Raw genomic sequence first — 22,536 nt, forward strand, 5'->3', positions numbered from 1 at the left:
GAATGTAAAATACCTCATTCATTTTTTACATTGGTAACAAGTTGAAATGCTAATATTTCAGATATACTGAGTTAAAAAATATATCATTAATTTTGCTTGTGTTACTTAAAAAATTTTTTTTTACTTAATAAAATTTATTTTTTAGAATAGCTTTAGGTTCACAGTAAAATTAAGTGGAAAGTACAGAGAGTTCGTATAGTCTCTGTTTCCACTTGTTGTCTTCCATTATCAATATTAAAGTGGTACATTTGTCACAATTAATGAACTTATATTGACACATCATTATCCCCCAGGGTCCATAGTTTACATTAAGGGTTAACTCTCGATGTTGTATATTCTATAGGTTTTGACAAATGCAAAATACCATATGTCTACCATTACTTGTGTTACTTTTGCAAATAGCTACCAGAGCACTTAAATTACACATCTGGTTCACAAATGTGGCTTGTAAATATTCCCATTGAACAGTGCTGCTCTAGAGAACTGTTTTTCCTCTTAGGTTGCAGACCACAATTTAATTACAAGGATGCTATTAGAAAAGCTCTACTGTCTGACAAGAAAGCACAACTGTTGTTTTCAAAGAATTAAATGGTTGCAAAGAATAGACAATTCTTGAAACAATAAACCAGACCAAAAAACAAAGAGAAAAATAAAAGAGATTAACGTACAGTAACGTAAGCTGATTAGTGTACTAGACCTTAACCGTACCCCTAGATTTTAACACTCTCTGTTCCATACACGTTGTAGCCTTCTCTGTATGTAGCGTAATTTTGAGTGTTGGTGGCAGGAGCAGGCTTAAAGTTTTGGGTGTTCTTTGTGAGTTTCATGCGTTTGGACTCTGCCCGCGATTTGTAACAGAATTCTATCAAAGCCACCATCATGGCCAGCCCCAGACCTCCGACAAGTATATAGAAAACGCCTGCCACATTGCTCAGGCTCAGAGCGCTGGTCTTGTCCTAAGAGAAATGAACAAGGCGATTAGTTCTTGAGGAAAACAAAGACAATGGAACATTATAATACATTGCAACAGTATACAATAGTTCTAAGTCGTAAAATAACTAGACATTGATGTAAATGTTATGACTCAGCTCTGGCAACTGGTGGATGTTTCACAATGGCCAGTAAGACAGCAGACTGTGCTTCTGTTGACAGCTGTGATCCTCACCTAAATATTCTTTTATTTGGACTCCTTAAATCCTTTAGTACCTCAAGATGGTGTCAACAACTAAATAAAACAACATTCGGCCATGGGAGCAGAAGTGTAAACACAAGCACAATTTAGTCCTCTGCCAGCTTGCATAAACACCGTTTGCCAGAGTTGAGCAGTGACATAATCTCTATTAATGTAACACTTTTCATTTGGGAACTTGAAGCACTCTTTCCCCTCTCTGCCCCGCAACACCCCTTTCTCCCTTGTTCTTCCTGTGTCAACAACTAGTTTTTAAGATAGCAGGTGAGTATGTTAGCGGTTCCTGATATTCATATTGGGGGGAATTACTTCACAAGGGTTTGTTTAAAAAGGATTAGCTCGCTCTTTTCACCCAGTGGTTGAGAAAGAAATTGCTCCCTGTGGGGGCTGGTTGCTAAGGTCTCATCCTCAGGGGAGCAAATCTCTGTGCTGTGGAGACAAGGGCACAGCACAATGAATTGACTCTGTTCCCGCTTCCTGGGAGTTTAAGGAAACCCTCAGGAGGACCCAATGGGTCCTGAATTGGCTCCATACAAATCAGAAAACTTTTCCAGGAGGCTGATGATTGAAAAAAAATCCAGCTCATTTTTAGCTTTTACTCCAGGGAATGTAGAGAATAAACAGAAAAAAACAAAAACAAAAACAAAAAAACCCCTACACTTATCTGATCTCTATTTAAAATGGAAAGGGGGGTGGGGGGAAATCAAGGAAGCCGGTCAGTGACTTTCAGGTTAAACTATGCAAATCTGACTAAGCTATCTGCCTGTATGAAAAAGCAGATACTGAACTGCTGAACAATGGAAAGAAAAAAGTTGGTGCCTCGAGCCCTACCTTGAGGTAGGACACAGCAAGGGCCAGGAGCCTTTCTTTGACAAAAATAAAATAAAATAGCATTTTGTAGTCTTTTTAGAGGGAATGTAACCATTTTGCTGCTGAATACAATAAAAGGGAATACCCACATTGTTAAGCCAGTGAATAGAGTATCTCATTCAAATGATAGCACAGTTAGCACATGATGGCTATGGCTGACACTCAACACTCTGGAGCTCAGCTGGTCCTAGTATCATGTAAAGAATTAAATATAAAGATAATTCGGCCATGTTCTGATTCGATTTTCATAAGCGCCAGTCCTGTACTTGTTTACTTCAACAAAAAGGCCAATTGAAATTGAATCGCATTGTTGGGAAGAGGGGTATGGACATGCCTCATCTCTATAACAACCTTGCAAAGAGTCTCTCTTCTAAGATGAATGACAGCTAGACAAGTGATAAGAATCTCTGTGACTTATGAAATGATGGATCGCCTCCTTAAGGAGGCTGGTGAAACTATCTGCAGGGATATTCCACAGTCCATTAGGAAATGGATCAATTTCTGGTAACTTGCCCTCTCCCATTAGATTTGTATATGTATGTGATTTTTGATGGGGGAAAAGTGTCCTTTGCATGACTTATGTAAGTTGTAGCAACAAAGTTTCAAGTTCCTCCAGTTTAAGTTTCATAAAATTCCCTGTTGTGGGATGTAGAAAACCAGTAGCAAAATGGTTCACTGCACAAGGAAAATGAGTGGCATTTCATGAAATGAATTAACTGATACCACAATATTAGTTCGAAAAAAGGAAAGGCAAAAATTGAAACTCAAAAAGAATTTTCTTAGGGGGGCAGGAAGGAGGCGGGGAAGAGTGTTTCATGCTTATCAATGTGATGTTATCCTGAGAATGTATACCCTTAAGGAGCATGCGACTGAATTTTAGAAGTATTACGTACAGAGATTCAAATAACACCTTTGGAAGAGAGAAGTGTGACAGACTTAATGAAATTCGAGATCCAAATAGATGCTGAACTCAATACGACAGCAGCTGAGAGGAGGCTACTCATTGTGCTTACAGAAGCCAGTCTTTGTTATTTAATTCTTTGACTGTTTTCAGGTGGGCTCAACATAATATAGTCATAACCAAAGGCATTAGCAACTACAAAGTCTCTGAAACTGTAAAGAGGTTAAGAAAAAGTACTGTCACAACTGGATGAATTTTTTTTTTTTTTTTTGGTTGTTGTTCTGTTTTTCTCTTCGAACTCTCGAAATGTGAAATACAGTAAAACCCCCTTATAACACAGCTCATGATTGTACTTCTTTGGGAATGTGTTGGGCCAGATTGAATTCCCTGATCACAATAGCTTGCCGGGAGTCCATGAGTGATGTCACGTGGCAGGCCTCTAAGGCTGGTGTTTGCCTTAAACTTTCAGCGCTGATGTTATAAAGGGGTCCCACTGTGTCAGGGAGTGTGTGTTGGGAAGGAAAGCCGTTTTAGGGTAGAAAATAAACAGTGGTTCAAAATGTGATTGCTAATCAGTACAAAAAGACCTTCAGCGACTGACCTTACTCCCGGAGTCCTTGGCTCCACACTCCCCCTTATCGTACCACCATTTGTTTTTCAGCTTGTCTAAGATGCCTTGTTCACTGAGTTTCAATACTGCAAGGTTTACAGGCGTTCTTCACGTGGGAAATAACATAAATAACATTATATTATGTTATTTTATGTTATTCAAGCTTCAAACTACTTTAAAACTATAGAAAGCGATAAAGCAGGGGGCCCTGGCCACAGAGTAATTTTAGACACTGCAGGCAACCTGAGCATTACCTTATAAAAATTAACACTACAGCAACGCTATATTTACCAGGGCCTGCCCATATCGCTTTGAGTAATCGGCACACACTGTTAAATAATGAGGATAGAAAAAAGGCACTCCTCAGATAGGCGGTGTGGGGTGAGGAGGGTTTCCCCTCAGTGACAATCGTCGGCGGCAGCTTGCAGTAGCTTTGTGATGGAGGTGTGTTAGGTTTGATCTAACCGGGTGTCTTGTTGTACTTCCAGACAGAAAGCAAGTTTTATGGTGGAGTGGGGAAGGGAACGGGGCCAGAAGGGGAGGCATTTCCATATGTGGAGACAAAAGGATGAATTCCAGCAGAATAGAAGATAGATTCTATGTGACTAGCACGCCTTCTGATTAGTTGTCCTTTATTATACAAATCTGCTGTCCAGCTGAAAATGATCTTCCAACAAACTGTACTACATACATGTCTCCCCAGACTGAATTCTTATGCCATACTGGTCTTAATATTAACAGTATAATGTGGACTTCTGAGTTCTGGATAAGAATACTTTCAACAGTGTGAGATCTGGTCTAGGGATTGTTTTTGAATTACTGATCGGCTGTCTCTCTGATATGGTTGTACGTCTATGGCCAACTCAGGTCACCAGAAGGTGAACTAGATTGTTTTAAAATGGATTATTAATATGGCATGACCTGAAATGGCAAACTGACTCCGCCTCTATGGCAGTGCTGTAGAGGAAGTTTAGATAAGCTGTTACAGTCAAATGAAACTTGAGAGCCACTGCATAAATGCAGGAAACCCTACTGGTCCTAGGGTAATGATTTTTTCTCTCGGAAATTTCTTCAGCTGTAAAATGGGAATAATGACTTCTACAGTTTTCTTTCTAGACCTAATGAATCTTAAAGGATCTCTAATAACTTTAGATTTAAAATGCATTATAGAGAGGGGGTGGCATATTTGTATTATGAGGCTATGAACTACTGTGTGTTCAGACTCATGTGAACAATATTGCCAGTACTAGTACCTGTTTTTCTGAATGCTACCAATTTTCAAGGAGGAAACAGGTATATTTGTGTAACTATGAACATTCCATAGAATTTCTGAGTTTATTTTGGGTAACATGGACCCATCAACATATCCCAATCGTTGACAAGACTTCTGTTGTCACAGAGATCTGTTCTCTATCAGACCATCCCCAAAGCCTGTTTCCTTTCTTTTCCTCTTTGCTGTTGAGAGCAGAAGGTCCATCTCAAGATATTCTGAGAAACAGATCATCATGTAAGAATAATAGGCAATTTCAGAGTACTTAGGATTTGTAAAACTATAAACCTTTAGTGTCAGGGAGGTGACACTTTCTTGGTTAGTACTGAACTTGGCAGCCAGAATATCTATATTTTGTATATCACCAGGAAATTGAGGTCCTTTTATATTTGAAACAAGTTCCTTCAATCAATGCTCAGAAGCTTAGGCTTCTCAAGTGCTGGCCAGAGTTGCTTGGAACGCAAAGAAACAAAAGTTATTTAAATAAAAATGCGAGCCTCTTTAGGATATTATTAGCTGTGACAGTCATCTTAGACTTTTTTTCTTAAAGAACAGACAGGCCATCTATGGCCATGAGATGAGTGTTGGAATTGCCTTCTCCCCTAGTCTCCACTGTCTAGTCTCCTTCTCTCTCCTTTCTCCTATAATCTTTTCCTCTATCACCACCACCTCTCCCTCAGTGCTATGCCTTAAACTACATTTTGGCACCCAGGCTCAGGATTATAACACTTGGCTCAGATTGCAGGGGAGATGTTTTTCAATAACAGATACGTCACTGATTCCTTCAGGACCATAGGAAAAAGTATAATGCATTTTTTTCTTCCTTTTCATGCTTCCTCTTTTCTTACTGCAAAGGGCCCAGTGTCTTCATGCTGCTCTCTGACTAAGCTCTTACCAGGCCCTGACCTCCTTCAAGCTACTGTATTCTTCAAATGACTTCAATTTCTTTAGTTATGGCTGCTCTTACTAGATCTCAGGAACAGAGCAGTCTGATTAAAGGCACTCACACTAAGGTCCAAATAGAGATCTCTCCCTAGAGATCCTAGGTTTAAAAATAATTATCAACACTTAAGTAAGCTAGGGTTGATAAAAGTGGGGCATGTTAGTTTAGAGCAGTGGTTCTCAAACTGGTCCAGAGACCCCTGGAGGATCCCTGAAATCTTTTCATCAGAGGGTCTGTGAGGTCAAAACTATTTTGGTATTAATACTAAGGTGTTCTTTGCCTTTCTCACTCTTATTATCTCATGATGTACAGTGGAGTTTCCTGGAGGTAACATGGCATGTGATATCACAACACATTGAATGAAGAAGTAGATATGAGAATCCTATTCTCTTATATTAAGCCAGATATTAAAGATATTTGCAAAAATAGGACAATGCCACTCCTCACTGATTTTTTAAAAAGCATGCTATTTATGTGAATATACATTGGGTTTATTATTTTTAAATGAGTTATTAATACATGATTTAAAAATTGTTCCATTTTAATTTCTGATATGGTAAGCATTAATAGACATAATACATATGAACAAAATCTTTGGGGGTTCCCTATAACTTTGAACTGTGTAAAGGGGTCCTGGGACAAATAAGTACTGGTTTTAAAGGAGGGAAGGCTTTTCCTCTGCTGGGCCTATTCTGGGCTGCCACCCTCCACTCTTGTCAACATCCAGGCTGAGCATTTAGCATCCAGGTCAGCAATCTAGCATCCTGCTTTTCTGACAAGTGGCCTACCCTCGCCTTAGGCCGTGGAGTGGCTCCCTCAGAATGGTTGGTAACCGCTCTCTACTACCATAGTCTGTACAGTGGAGGTTACCTTAGAGCAATGGTTCTCTATTAGGGGTTGTTTTGCCCTTAGGAGACACTGGGCAATGTTGAGTGATCTTTCATTGTCACAACTGGGGAGGGGGGCGATATAGGCATCTAGTAGGTAGAGGCCAGTGATGCTGTTAAACACCCCACTGTGTGCAGGACCGCCCCCACCACAAGGCCCCAGATGTCAATAGTGCTGTGGCTGGGAAACCCTGCCTTAGACAATCCAAACCTCATCTGATGCCCCAGAACTTCAGGGAAATCTGACAAATGATATATCCTTAGAAGTTTAGTCTTTGATTGGAAAAAAAAAATCATAGGGTTTATGAAATCTGGCAGGGAACCAATGTGCATTTGGGAACTTCTAAATAAAAATGAAGAAGAGAAACAAACATTTTAAGCAGCAGCACAGCCAAGCAGCATAAAAGCTGTAATCAGAAATCACAGATAATACCACTTAACAAGGTTAGGATAGCTGCCAAGAAAAGAAAGTACTTTAAAGGCCAAATCTCCTACAATTGTATGTTGCTGCAGGGTAGAATAAATTCCCAAGATGGCAGAGAAAAACTGCTTCTATCCACATAATTTTCTCTGTTACTGTACCTTACTGGATGTATTGCCAAACTCAATTCAAATCAACCAAATGTATTGACTTTCCCCTCCCAAAACACACACACACACACATACACACAGACACATACAATTTGGTATTTTAAAGAAAGTAGAATTAGGTGAGCAATTGGTCACTTTAAATGTCACTTTCCTCTTGATGCCATTTTTGCTCCTCACCCTAATATTTTCTCTCCCCCTCTTCCTCTTCTATCTTGCCTTATTATTTGTGCCCAGGCCTTGTGTTTCCCCCTAGACTATGTTGCTCAAGTGGAAAGACCATAGCTTATATATCTGTATTCCCCACTTAGAATAGTTCTCTCAAGAAATATTTGAATAGAAAGCTCTTTTAGCATTTTGTTTTCCAGCCTGGCACTTGACACATAATAAAATTATTATTATTGGTCAAGTTTAATAATCACTTTAAGAAGGTAGATTCATGGCCTCTGTAAGTAAAGCAATCGAGGCACAGAAAGGGTAAGTAATCTGCTCTAGCCTGCACAGCAAATTATTGGGCAGGCCAGAAGGCAAATTGATATCCATGCAACTCTGCACTGTACCTTCACCAATGGAACACACAAAAAAAGGGGTGGCAAGCCCGCATTGTTTTTGTTCTTAGAACTTGGATGTTCATAATGAATTGTTTCTTTAGGGACCGTCTGTGGTGCGGTGGTATGCCTCCAGGGGTATGTTTCAGAGCTATGACTGCAGGCCCTTAACGGGTACCTAAGAGAATTAGAAGTCAGAAATATTTACTGTCCTTGCTTCAATAGAGAATGGAAAGAATTAAACAAAGTAGGTCAGATTCGTATCATGGAAATTAGTTAGCCATTCTCCCCTCTGAAGGGCTTGCTGTGAGTATTTCCTGAGTGGAGTCCTCTTAAGGCAAAACCAAAACAGAACAAAACAAAAACACAGGTCGTAGAGCTTGGGAGAGGACAGGAGTGCTTTGTAATTTCAGGGGGTCTGGGAACACCCCCCACAAATATTTTCCTCACTGGTACATGACATTCCATCAAGGGAATTTCACATCTTTAAGACGGAGGAAACTTCCTTATTAAAATACAAAGCTTCATGAGAAATGGGAAAGGAAGCGGAGTGTAACTGTTTATAAACTCCAACTCTTTGTTCTGTTTGGTTTAAATAATGGTCTGGGGGGTTGGGTGGAGGAAAGGGTGTAAATTCCTCCTATGGAAAGGCTGTAAATTGCACCTATAGCATAAAAATGTATGTGGATTATGGACCAGATGGAGGGGATAATAGTAAGTGTCACCTAGATAGTCAGTTAATAGTATGTGGAGGGAGCACTGACCTGAGACAGAATGATGGTTCCTGAGTGTGGGGAGCAGTCATGAAGTAGCATCAGTTTTTTTTTGAAATTGGGGTAGTAATGTAATTCATAATGCCTTGAAAATGAGTTCTATTTTTGAAGAAAACATTACTGGCTGATACAAATTTCTGCTTATCTCTGCCATCCCCACCTGGCAACAATCAACAACAAAGCTCTGTGCTCATTAATCCAGGGCATCCAGCCCCAGGTGGCGGTTGTCTAGGTTCCCAGCTCATTTCTGGGAGCTATGAGCCAGCCATTGCAAAGTTCAATGTCATCTTAGTGCCGGCCAGTGTTACATATGCAGACAGTTTTAGGATAAGAGGAACAATTTTTTTCTCCTGTGAAAGTAGAAACTGCTTATTTTTTTTTAAGTACCTAAAAATTTTGATTTCAAAGGAACTGTCCAATTTATTTTTTAATTTTGATTTCAGGAAATACCTAAACTATGTAGATTTGAGCCATGTTAGATTCTTTTTTTATAAAGAAAGAAATGTGGAGAAAGTGATGTGAGGGTGCTGTTTTCCCATAGTGAAAAGAAGAAAAAATGGCCTCGTGAGTTAGTGACCAAGTTGATTCCTCCATATGGTGTTCCTAGAAGGGTTGAGAGACAAGGTTTGTACTATGGATATAGTTCTAGGCCTGAAAGATATAGGAATCGAGGGTGTTGTAAGATTTATCTATTTGAGAGACTGTGCAATATATTCTAGTTTAAGTGGCTTCTTTTCTCCTTTCTGAGCAGGGACACCTAAAGAGCAAATGTCTGTTTAATTAATTATACCAAGAGATCTTCAATGGTGCCCTTAGGAAGGACAGATATATGTGTAAATACGTAGGTCATGGAGGGAAAGACAAGGAGATTACGGAGAAGTAAAAGAAATATATGAGTAAGGATGGTGTATTTGCAACATTTATTACAAACTTGCTCTAAGAACACAATGTCTGAATGATGATAACAGAAACTTATCACAGCCTAAGCTGGAAGCCCTCCTCTTATGCTATGATTTATCCAAAGCTCACTCCAAGTTACTGCATTTGCTTCTTTGTACCTAGTGATTTTTTGGAACAACTTCTAAAAATTATCTTCAGTCCAGTGGAGGGAGAAAAGCCATCTATCACTGGCTTTTCTACTGAAGATATTTCAGGTTTTCATGGTGACAGTTCACCTTTTCAAATTGCTCACTTGTTTCCCTAGCCTTTTCTGGAGAACTCCTAGTATCATTCAGGAAATCACAGGCAGGAAGGCAGTTACAGACATCTCTGCCCAGGCAGGACTTGATCTATTAAGTTGAAGTTAATTGATGACCAACCAAGAGAAGATTCGTCATTGGATAAAAGGATATAGTCAGAGTCCTTGATATTCTTTTCCATAGGTTACCTGGGCATGTTGTTGGAGGCTATGCCCTAGACTACATTAGTATTCTGGAGCCCCTTTAAAGAAGCTCGATTTATTTATTTTCACAGGGGTTTCTGGATGCAGGATTCTAGGAGAATGAAGACTTAAGTTATTTTAATCTTTCTACCCTTGGAGAAAGCCTGAGAGCAGGCACACATGACTGCTGGCAATACTGGATCCTGGCCACCCAAGTGACCCTCATTGCACAGGGGCAGCTACAATGATTTGCAGAGTTAGACAGTGCTTAGCTGCTAGACTCTCACTCTGAGACAGTATTTATATCATGTAGTTCACAAATGTAGCTTAAACCTATTTAACTCCTTGCTAATGAGATCATAATTTAATGTAAGTGCAAAGAGCAAATTCAATAATGCATGCCTATAACATTAGGAGGTGAAAGCTGTGAGCCATTTTACTAAGGACCCAACAATGCTAGTGATTGAAACCTATTGATGGGCTTCTGTGCTAGAGAAGCAGCCCCCAAAGTCACTTGGAGATATTTGGATAAAGCCAGGTCATTTCCAAATGATAACCTCTCAAATGCAATGTGATAGACCCCTTGATTACAAGTTGTGAATTTCACTAATGAATTCTTGCCAAACTGGGCCTTGGTCCAATCTCTCCCTCTAGAACTAGAAACCTGAACAATTTATTGGTCGTGGACAATCTGACATAACCCAATTGGTCTGGGAAGACTTCTTACTCAATTTGTCCCTGACAGGGAGAAGGGCATGAAGGAAAGATGTGAAGCTTCTGGAGAAGCTAGTTTTGTTTAAAACGTGGCCACAGATAATGTCCCAGGTACGTAATTGATATGAGTCCCTTGAAAACCCTGTTTTGAGATCCATTAAACATTCAAACTATCACATTTGGTTGTGTTTCACTACATACAAGTGTCTTTTCTTTAGTTCATCCCCATGATACTGAGAAAGAGAGGCATAGACTGAGAAGACAGACCAAAACAGATCTTTACCAGAAACTCACATAATAAGTGTTTCTGAAGAAAGACATCTAGTTCATTTTCCTGATTCTAGGCAAAATATTCATTGAGAGTTTAATCCAATGGGTGCCAGCATTCTACTTTTCTCCCAGTAGCCCTCCATTGACCATGACCCATAGAAAAATAATCAGTCTTAGCTTACATGCCAATAGATTGCAGCAAATAGGGTCTACCTATCAGATTTGAAAGCTAAATTCTGGTTGCCATTCCAGGGTACACACCACTCTTTTCAGCTTTCATCCACTTCTCTGCATTTCCAGCAGCAGTGCTAGACAGCACATGCTAGCAGAGTCAGTCTCTCCCTCTCATTTTTTTAAAAAAAATGTAATGGATGCTATTGTCTTAGATCTGTATTTTGAGAAATATTTGCTTCAAAGCCAGATGAAATTGAGCTTTAAGGTGAATCTAGCACTTGGACCACCCTTTGCCACCTCTGACCAATAGGGATTTGCCTCATGTGCCAAGGGCCAAATGTTTTACCGCTCTCTAGAAAGTCAAAAGAGAATAGATTTCAATTGTTCTCTGTAAAAGAAATCTGCCCCCACCCTGTTCCACCAACCTCAATTCCCACCCTCATCGAATGTGTTTTAATCATTTCATATCTTTTGTGTTTCTTTTCCAATCATTTCAAATCTTTCGCATTTCTTTTCCATGGCTGTCCTACCTTTCAGAGAGTGTAGTCCTATAATCTTCTCTCCAAATGAAAGGAAACCAAATGATTTGCTCTTAGTGGGGCAGAAAGAGCAGACATATACCGTTTAACTCTGCCACTGCAGCGGCGTCTTTCTTCTTGGCAACTGTATAGCAGCATTCTTACCTTCCGGCTTTTCATTCCTGTTGCTCTTTCTGTAGCTCTGGTGTTGGACATTTGGTCATTATTTGTCAATAAGAAACACATTCATGTTATCAGGATAACACCAAAGGCAAATAACCACATCCTAATCATAGAAACTGTGTTAAGGCCACGTAGTCAATTTCAAAAAAAAAAAAAAAAAAAAAAATCATTAAAATGGGTTAATTTAAAAAAATATTTTCTTTCTGGATTACAATTTTTTTTTCCGGTGGTAGAACTTATTCTTTAACACCATCTGGTAAAATCAATGGTTTTGGTAGTCACTGGATTGGTTCAGTTCTTAAGGCAAAAAGGTCTCTTGTTTGCAGCAGCCACTTGAAAGAAAGTGAGGGTTTGCTCTTGGGAAGACCTGAGTAAGTTCAAGGAGCAACCTTAGTCACTATCAGGAAAGAAAACTGTCAGTTTCTTCATACTTCCAGGCGGCAGCACCAGCATAGAGACATGCAAACCAACGAAGAGTGTAATATACTCACCCTACGCCTTGATCCCAAACCAGTCTTGGTGACTCACAGGAACTTCTTCTAAGACTCAGGAAGTGCCATCCATCTGTAATGATTCTTGACTACACACATAACAGTGTCAATAGAGAGTCACTGGGGTTCCAGCTTAACCCTGGATATCCAAAATGTCTCCCTTTAGGGATGGCTCCTGCCAATCAAACGTCCATCTTATTGCAGGTAAAAGGCAGAGGCAGATTCACATCCATGACCCAAGGCCCAAGAATGTCAAACAATTCTGGGTGTGGAAGAGAAGTGGTTAAGAGATGGTGGCATAGGAGAGGAGAATTGTAGACAAACATGGAAGAAGAAATACACACAAAGCTGAGGATCTCATTTATGCATATAGGAAACACAGTATCACCTCACTTATCATGTACTACTAAAGAGAAGCCGAGGGCATTGGGAAATCTACTGTCCTAAAGTACAACTTTTTACTATCTCTGAATAGGAGACTTGCTAAGCAAATACATGGTTATGAGACAAAAAAAAAAAAAAAAAAAAAAAAGATTGTGATAGGAGGAATATCTTTGAATTTCTTAAGAGAACAAACTCTTTTTAAGTACTTTAAAAAGCACCCATGTGAAAGGAGATATAACTAATTTTAATTGCAAGTCATTTTTGGAATTTATTAAAACAAGTTCTCTAACTTCTTTACTAGCATCCCATTGGTTAGTTTATTCTAGTCCCGATATATTTGTGAAGAAAATAAACTGCATTTCTCTATTAATACTCTATAAATCATAATGATCAGGTTAGAAAGATGCTCTGGAGAGGAAATGGCAATCTGCTCGAGTATTTTTGCCTGGAAAATTCTAAGGACAGAGGAGCCTGGTGGGCTACAGTTCATGGGGTCACATAATGCTTGGTTGCTCAGTTGTGTCCAACTCTTTGTTGTGACTTAATGGAAGTTTAAGTTCATATCCCATCTTCATCCTTACTTGCCTATATGCCTTACAAGTTAAGGCAACTCTCACTGCAGTCAACTGCATTCTAAACCATTCTAAACGAATGGTTTCATTTAAACATTCTGTTCCAGTGTTCCCCAAAGCACACAAAATATGCTGATTTTTGTCTTGGAAAATATGGACATTGGAAGTTGATTTAAATCCCTGGATAGAACTAAAACCAGGACACTTCTAGGGTGAAGTGGGGTACAGTTTATAATGCCTCGTCAAGATCACATATAGATTGTTTCATTGACCAGACCGCATCTAGTAAAATAAGGTTATGTGGGAAAGCTAGGCTGGGTGCCCTTCACCCAAGATTAAGGGAATGAAACAGCGTGGGTGCAGGCATCAGAAGAATTTGAAAGTTTGCAGGGACAAGCAGCTGAGGAGGGAGGTTGATGTGGTAATTCAGCAGCTAAAATCCCCATTCTGCTGTGATTTATAGCAATAGACTTTCAGTGGCTGTGTCACAAACCCCTGGTGATGGGGGTTTATCGCTGAAACAACCCACTGGCTCCTAATTACTGCATTTGCACACACAATGTAATAAAGCGCTAACACAAAAGGGTGATTTGCAGGTTAAAAATTCCCAAACCACAGTTCTAATTTCCATGATCCTTGCCTGTACATTTATAGTTCATCAAGAAAGGATTGAGTCTGATTTGTTTCCACACTATTAGCCCAGGTTTAGGAAACTGGTAAACCCAAGCAGTATTTTAGTTCTAACCTGTAGATCTGGTGCAGAGGCTAACTGGTGACTGACCTTATTTTAATTTCTTGTATTTAGGGAATTTAAAAAAATCTATTTCATCAGCCTAACTGTGTGTACATTTAAAACAGCCTGATCACTGCTTCTTTATTCCATAAAATAGTAACTTTTAGAGAATAGGCTTAGAATGTGTTATGTCTCATATCAGAGGGGAAAAGTCAAGAATTTAACATAATTGCCCATTTATCATTATTTAACGTTGTGGGAGAGAGATAATATATGTTTTTTTTTCCCTCTCCTGGTTTCAGAGATAATAGTTGTAAAAGTGTTTTTGAAAAAGTAAAAGCACTTATAAATGTCAGGCTTTGTGATTATTGTCATTTTTAGTAATCAGTACTGAGGGCTGGAATGGCTTAAATATGCTATTTGCCTTGTAACAAAGGTAGTTGAGAATGAACTTGATTTTTATGGAAATAGATCATATGTAATCATATTTGCATTGCTCATTGGATGGGTAGATGTGATAAATTGCTGTCTGCAATATTATCACAAGAGGTGACCCTGAAAGTCAGCAGAGATTTGTGACAGCATTAGCTGTGTGACCTTCTCAAAGTCACCACCATCTCTGGGTCTCACTTTCTCTATGAAATGATGGTGTATTTGTCAATTGTCATGTTAACTGGGGATGGAATACAATAAAGAAATGTAATTCTCAAGCCATTTTACTAATACAGTTAAAACTCACTGATTTGAACAGAGGAGAAGGATTGTCTGAAGGAGAAAGTCCTGAATTACAAAATAGGTTTGAAGAATGACAGTTTCATTTCTTAAAATCTATTTTGTAATTCAAACTCTCTATAAAACATTGCTATAGTGAAGGTCCTCGTGAGAACTACTTTAGCAGATAAATTTGTAATGAATATGATTATATCTCAAAAAATGCTTCCAACATTTGAAAAAGGTTTGTTCTCGTAAGGAAAAATTCAACTGACAATTGAATTTTTTTTTGAAAATTTTTTTTGAAATTTTTCTTCATTTGCTTAACAAACCTCTCTTGGCCTCATGCCTGATAAAGTTAGACCGTAGATTGGTCCCTGTAGACTGGTGTCTGCCCAATTTATCACAAATTATATATTAGAGGGCTCCAAATTAATGAGGTTTCACTGCCTTTTCTACCTTCTTCTCCATTGATTTGTTTTTGGCATCACCACTAAATAGTGGTAGCACTGATTCAAGTTCATCTCTTGCCCCTTCTCTTGCTCACTCTCAGAAAACAGCAGGTAGCAAGAAGAAAGAAGTTAAAGGCAAGCTCCTTGGTCATCCAGAAATGGAATAAGCAATCATTGGATACGCAGCACTGATCACACTATTATCCATAGTTGAGAAAGGGTTGACTTATTTCAAAAAGTTGTCTGGAGGAATGAGCAAAGGAAGTGATTTGAAAGATGAGTGGCTGGTAGCACTATGGTCAAAGAAGTTGGCAACATTTAGCATCTACTGAAATATTTTTCTATTTGCACGCCAAAAATCAGATAATCTGGAAATTGTGGGGCTTGGCAACAAAGTTACTTGATAATTTTGCAGCAGTATCAGCTGAGGCAATATCTGGGTGAAAAGTAAAAATTCAGCCAGATGCGTGCAGATCTTTTTGTTTATGTAACATCAAACATCTGGTTATTTGAAAACTTCTGGGCACTTGGCATCATGTGGATGTTTAGAGTCATCTTGATACAGTCCATGGCGCCTTTGTAACCATGCTGAGTATGAAGGATGAATTCGTGACAGCCATGTATCCAATCCAGCTCAATTTTCACTCTGCAACTCACTTGAACGGTATAATTACGTTCTCCGTGGCCTGATAATAATATGAGAAAAAAGACCAGGAAGAAAGTGCTAAGTACTCTAGGCATCAGGTGAGCCATTGCCAAACTCAAATGAGCCAAGTCAATGGCATTAGTTCACAATGGTAGGAAAGGAAGTTAGCGCTTTTTGATACATAGTAAAACCTTGATTAATTGGAATCCATAAGGGATGAATGGAATTTTCAATAAGAATACTCATTTTGTTTCATTCTTGGCTAATAGTACTTTTTTTCCCCCTCAAAGTTCTTGTATCCACTTTCTCGCCTCAGGCAAGCAGCCTCTAATGTTTGAGGGTCAATCCAGATGGAGAGAAGATCTAGGAGACTGAGCTGAGCGTGACCCAACCACAGGTCATCTCTTGGCAAGTGATTTAAAAAAAATCAATTCCTTGCAGTCTTCTTTTTTGGTACTATTGCTGCTTTCTCCTCAATGTGGAACTGTGAGGGGGGACAATTCAGTGAGCTGGGGTACTGGCTAGGTGAGTTCTGGTTAATCAAGGTTTTACCTTGCCCATGCTTGGTAAGATTATTTCCTGAAGAAAGTTGTTTTTAAATTGATTTCTTGGAAAGTGCTCTGTGTTTCCAAACCCCGTATTATACTGCAGACTGGCAAACTAACTTTTCCGTCAGCATCCTGAGGAGTGGAGAGAGAAAGAGAGGAGCAGAGGTGTAACCATTGTCTCTGAAGGAGAAATGTTTTGGCTCCCCTGTCGGTCTGTGACTAGGAAACACTATTCTTCACCTTAAGATGCCCATGGTATCTTGGTTGTACAAGAGTCGATCTTATATGCTTCAATATCATTCTCATGCCCTTTAGGCCATGGAGGATTCTGTTTTCAGGTCCTCTCCTGTACTTACCCAACATGTCTTCCACCATTGTATTGTGGCTTCTGAGCTTGCCCCTATTTCTTGTTGCTTGGTTGAAGGCTATTCATTTGTTCCAGACCAAAGAACATTAAGGAGCCAAAGGAATGCCAAGTAAGATGGATTTTCTCACGACGGCAGCCTGGATAACAATTAGACCTACCTGAACCAAGAACACGGCTAAGGAGAAGCCAAATCAGGGATTTATACACAAAAGAGTATCAGTCAGGCGACGCGCTTGTTTAAATATACCGAATACACTGGCAAAGTCTATATATGTGGTGGCCTATTGAAGAAAGACCCCATTTAACTTGAAACCGAACTTGTTCTTTGGCTTTCAAGTTGAGTGGGGCCAGCTTAAATCGGCTATCACATATTGAGAACATCTCACCACTCATACACATGATTGAAGAAGCCAACTCTAATCAGGCAATCAACCACTGAGCAACCATCACGCCTGAGGGGGGAAAAAAAGGCTGTTACCTGACTTTTCAGTAGATAGATTTGATTTCTCACAGCACTCATCTGAGGCGGGTGGGGACAGTCTTAAGGAAAGCCTCAGGCTTGTGAAAGCCTAGGGTGTTGAGACCTGCACACTGGCCTTCTAAAGGCAGGCGGTCTGGCCTGTGAGGGGACGGGCAGGGTGTGGACGGGGAGCCTCTGTCTGGGAGTTTAAGAAGGGACCCAAGTTAGATCAAAAGTGCGGGCGGTGCCCTGAAGTCTTTCTAGTTCCCAAAGCTGCCAGGCAGGGGAATAACCTGGTCATTCCACTTTCTGTGTGAGTCTTGTGCTCTTTCCTCAATAAGAAGCTAACAGTCTTGCCGATTACTCGTCACTAAGGGTACCCGGTTGTGGTGACATTGAGGCTGACCTTGGAGTCACCGCCCCCGCTGCCGCACTCTCCTTTGTCGTACCACCATTTGTTTTTCAATTTGTCCAAGAGGCCTTGCTCATTCAGTTTTAATACTGCCAGGTTAACAGCATTTCTTGAAACGATAAAACAATAACTTGTAAGAAAATGCACAAATGCTTAGGAAATCGTTAACGTATAAAAAGGAGCACAAGAGGACAAATTGGCTAAATTTCACAGAACGTGGAGCTATAAAAATGTCTGTACAGCAAATACAGGGTTAAATATTGGAAGGTGGCATATGGAGGATAACATTTGCTCAAAAACTGAAGTGTGCGGGATGGGGAAATTGTCTTTGAGAAAAAAAGTAACAAGAACACCACATCCATGCAATTAACATTCGTCACATATGGCACCATAACTTGGCTTTTACCATTTAAATTGAAAAAGCCGTTGAACTGTAAAATTAAAACAGCAACAAACAGTCAGAGAGGACCACACAGAGAGAGAACATTAAAAAAAAATGGATGCATTAAATAGATGAAACCATAATTTACCGTCTTATTTAACTCCATGGAATAGTGTAGGTTTTAAACTTTTAAAAGTTACCTCAAAATCCACAAGAAAGAAAACGACAACAAAATGCATCAGGGTAGGTGGAATACTATAACAACACGGATATTGTTATATTATTCCACCCACCTTAATGCTGAGCCTTTGGGGGTTGCCACACCATAGCCTTTGGAATCCAGATTTCCACCAACTTTCATCGTATCACACGGTTTTCTCTGCTCAATGTACTCATTCATGGTTGACTCCAGCAGGAAGGCGAACTTTCCCTTGGACTTCCGCACTCGGGCCACCCCGTCTGCTGTTGTTTTGGTAAACACAGATGGCTCTGCTGATTTCATGTAAGACCACATTTTTTCATAGACAGCAATTTTGGATCTCTGCAACAGAGATAAGAATTCTTAGAACTACCAGATCTTAAAACTGGAAGAGGCCTCAGTGCAGTGGTTTTCCAAAATGTTTTGATGGCCATCTATGGAAAGATAAGCAGGTTATGCTGCAACCCAGTAAGTACATTCATACATATATAAACATGGTTCCAGAATAGGTTTTTCCAAAATCACGCTCATCTTTGCTGTGTGTGCTGCTGTCTGATATTTTCTATTCTGTTTGAATTCACTTCGAAAAATGTTGGTCAGGGCCCACTAAATAGATTTTATGGCTCCAATAATGGCTTGCAATCTACTTGGAAAAACACTCTCTTAGTCCCATCTTCGTCTCAATTCAGAAATCACCCTACAGTATACTGCTAGGTAATTACCCTTTACCTGCCTGAAAAAAAGAGGCCATTGGAAGGGAGTGTACAATCATTTTTGTTAGCCTACTCCAGCATAGGGCATTAAGTATTGTAAGAAAGTCCTTCCTTATTCTGAGCTGCAATTTGTTTCTCTAAGACTCCCACCCTTGACTACTATCCTCTAGAGCTATGCAAAGCAATTCTGTTCCTTCTTCTACATGATGGTCCTTCAGATAGTGCAAGGTTGTTATTATGGCCCCTCTGCATCAGTTAAACTCCACTGATATCTAATATTGTTCCCAGAACCCTCACAATTTTGATCTTTCTCCCATTGGATTCTAGCTAGTGAGTTGGAATGTCTAGAAATCAAATATATATGACAAGGACAGAGTGAAGAGAAAAACTGCTTCCTGTCATTGAAGCATTATTTTCTATCAACACCATTTGAGCTTTAAAAAATTTTATTTAGTCCTTCATCCATCCTTTCAACAAACACTCATTGGGGACCTGCTGTATACAAAGCACTCTACTGGGGCTGTGAAGAATTTGAGAATCCCTCCCTCAACCCAGGTTGAGGTCAACCCCTTCCCCAAACTGTTAGTTCTTTCTACCATGCCAAGTTTCCCTCATCTTTAGCTTTTTGAAATTAATTCCATTAAATTTCATCTTAATTCAGGTGGTCCTTAGAACATGGACTAACTACTTACAGCTCTACATTAAGCATTCTGGAGAATATAAAGGAAGCATGGTCTCAGTGACCCCATGACTTACAATTGAGTTGGGAGCTAGATCCTGAGACATGAAAACACTTAGAGAAACATTCAAAAGAATCTTTGACCAGAAGTGAGATAACATGGTAGAAACTATAAACATATGCCATGTTTTCAAGTGTGCTTTTATGGGGTTTTCTGGCCCCTACCTCAGCTTTTTGGATTGCTTATTTAGCTTCTCCTCTTTGGACTTTGGCCAGTTGCACTGTATCTTTCCTGAGGCTTGCTTGGATCTGCTCAAAGAATTCCAAAATTATTTGAACTCCCAGAACTATCACCATGGAATAAAGCATTGTGTTTATGGCAATCAGATCTTCATTGAGGCCCTCACTGAGTCACTGAAACTATTCATTGAGATGAAATATGCTTGCTTTGCATAAAGAATAGGAAAAATACTCAATGTGGCTGAAGTGGGATGAACAAAAGGCAGAACGGTAGGAAAAGAGCTTAGAAGGATAATCAGAAGTCAGATCTTGTAGAGCCCTGTGGGTCATGGTAAAAAGTTTGGATTTGTTCTACATGTGATAGGATACTATTGGAGGATTCTGAGGAGGGATGTGATAAGATCAGATTTAAAATGTTAAAGCAGTACTCTGGCTGCTGTATGGAGACTAGACTATGAGCTGGACCAGAATGGAAGCAAGGAGATAAATTAGGAGGCTTTTCTAATGATCCAGTGGAGGGATAGTTGTGACTTGGACAAGGCCGGGAACAGTGGAGGTAGACATGTTTGGAAAGACAGCAAACAAGCCTTGCTGAGGAACATCTTCACCTGACGGGCCTAGAGACACTTTCAGATTAAATATTTCCAAACTGCACCTAGTCTTCCTTGTACAGCCTGGCTCTCCTAAATTCATCAGCAAACTTCTTAACATCCAAGCTAGAAGGTTTGGTTTTTATTCCTTCGTCAGCCTCTCATTATGCCATGTTTATTCTAACAGAAATGCCTGTAGGATCTGTCCTTCTGTCTCCTTTTCCTTCTCATTAGCTTTGCTCTGGGGCAAGCTCTCCTCAGTTTTTGGTCTAGACTACATGGCCTCCTAACTGGTCTCCCAAGTCTCATCTTCTCTTCCATTTATCCTCCAGTGATCCTTCCAAAATGTAAATCTGATCAAGTTACTTCATTCTTTAAAAGTCTCCGATAGTTCCCTAATACCTGAGGCCAAAATCCAAACTCTAACGTATGATATTCAAGAGTTTTTATGATCTTGACTACTCTCCTAGGAGCTGGTCACAATGGACTTCTCACTCTTCACTGAAATATGCCACACATTTGCATATCTTCTGCCTCTGGTTATGCTTTGGCTTCTGCCTGATTAGCTCTATTCATCCTACAAGATACAGAGTGAATAGCATATCTTCTGTGAAATTGTTCTTGACTCTCCTCTGTTCCCAAGAAGTGATTCCTCAGCTGTTTTCCCATTCTAATGATCCAGAGGAGGGATAGTTGTGACTTGGATGAGGCTAGGCTCATATGTTTGCTGTAGAGCTTTTACTAAATTGCATTAAGGTGAATTGGCTATGGTCTGTCTTCCCTGTGTTGCTGGGTGATGTTGATGACAAGTCCATGTCTGGTTCATTTTGGTAGCCCTGTTGGCTGCTACTGCTGCTAAGTCGCTTCAGTCATGTCTGACTCTGTGCAACCCCATAGACGGCAGCCCACCAGGCTCCCCCGTCCCTGGGATTCTCCAGGCAAGAACACTGGAGTGGGTTGCCATTTCCTTCTCCAATGCATGAGAGTGAAAAGTGAAAGTGAAGTCGCTCAGTCGTGTCTGACTCTTAGCGACCCCATGGACTGCAGCCTACCAAGCTCCTCTGCCCATGGGATTTTCCAGGCAAGAGTACTGGAGTGGGGTGCCATTGCCTTCTCCGAGCCCTGTTGGAGGCCAGCACAATGTCTGATGCATGGTAGGCACTCAAGATACATTTAACAACTGAACCTTAGGCCTGATCAGAGTGAAAACCAGATTCTTGGTCAAAGATGCCAGAATGTTGGTGAATATGACTACCAACACTAATTTTACAGCACTGTAGAACTCTAGAGCTGAAGTTACTCTAAAGATCTTTGGATCTTTCTCAACCAAACCATTCAGGATATATGTTTTATAATCTGCAGTTTGTCATTTGTTTTTTTGTCCCTTAGCTTGCCTTTGATGTCCACACCAAGAACTTTCCTCCTAATAATTGAGACCTTCTAAAATTGAAATCCCATCCATTGACATTTATGCTCATTTCACATCACATTATCCTCATTGTACACATGAAACAATTTCTAAGCATCATAATGAAATATTCTCAATGGCTTTATTTTATTTCAGTGGGAATTTCCTAGACAATTGCCCAAACACTTTTTAAAAGTAGTAAATAATTCAGATACACAGAAAGATATAAAAAGTTCTGTAAGAACACCTGTGTACCTGACACAAAACTTAAGAAGTAAAATATTATGAAGTTAGTTGAAATCTGCCTATGTATCCCTCCCTAACTGCACAGGCCAAAATAACCTCTATATTGAATCTTGTCTTTATCATTCTCTTGCATCTCTTTATACTTTTTCTCCTTTGTAATGGCTGCATAGTGTTTTAATCTATGAATACGTCATGCTTTATTTACCTAATCCCCTACTGAAGGACTCTTAAGCCAGTTCCAGTTTTTTGCTATTCCAGACAACACTGTGGTGGGTATGTATCTTTGTTCACTTACAAAGAAGTATTTTGTATTGGCCCAATCAAATCTGAATAAAAGGGAGAGGGGTTAGAACAATTAGTCTCTTTTATTTTTATTGGAGTATAGTTGCTTTACAATGATCTGTTAGTTTCTGCTGTACAGCAAAGTCAATCAGCTACACATATATGCATATATAGTGGTATAGAATCTGCCTGCCAGTGCAAG

The 22,536-nt window shown here is 39.7% G+C and overlaps 1 protein-coding gene across 6 annotated transcripts in view; it reads right to left on the reverse strand.

Moving 5' to 3' along the window:
• The window catches only part of GRIA3 (glutamate ionotropic receptor AMPA type subunit 3), a 308,828-nt gene that overhangs the window by 6,654 nt on the left and 279,638 nt on the right, over positions 1–22,536 (reverse strand). For 3 of the 6 annotated variants that reach the window (XM_027535412.1, XM_027535411.1, XM_027535410.1), the window contains 3 exons: positions 18,271–18,518; positions 3,562–3,676; positions 709–956 (listed from right to left, as the gene is read on the reverse strand). In XM_027535412.1, the coding sequence (XP_027391213.1) occupies positions 711–956; positions 3,562–3,676; positions 18,271–18,518 (609 nt within the window). In that variant the 3' untranslated portion in view covers positions 709–710. Of the gene's footprint in view, positions 1–697; positions 957–3,561; positions 3,677–17,589; positions 17,705–18,270; positions 18,519–22,536 lie in introns of all 6 variants that reach the window. The other 3 variants (XR_003509870.1, XM_027535413.1, XM_027535414.1) reach the window with 3 other exon arrangements.

This window comes from Bos indicus x Bos taurus, chromosome X (assembly GCF_003369695.1).
Source record: "Bos indicus x Bos taurus breed Angus x Brahman F1 hybrid chromosome X, Bos_hybrid_MaternalHap_v2.0, whole genome shotgun sequence".
NCBI lineage: Eukaryota > Metazoa > Chordata > Mammalia > Artiodactyla > Bovidae > Bos > Bos indicus x Bos taurus.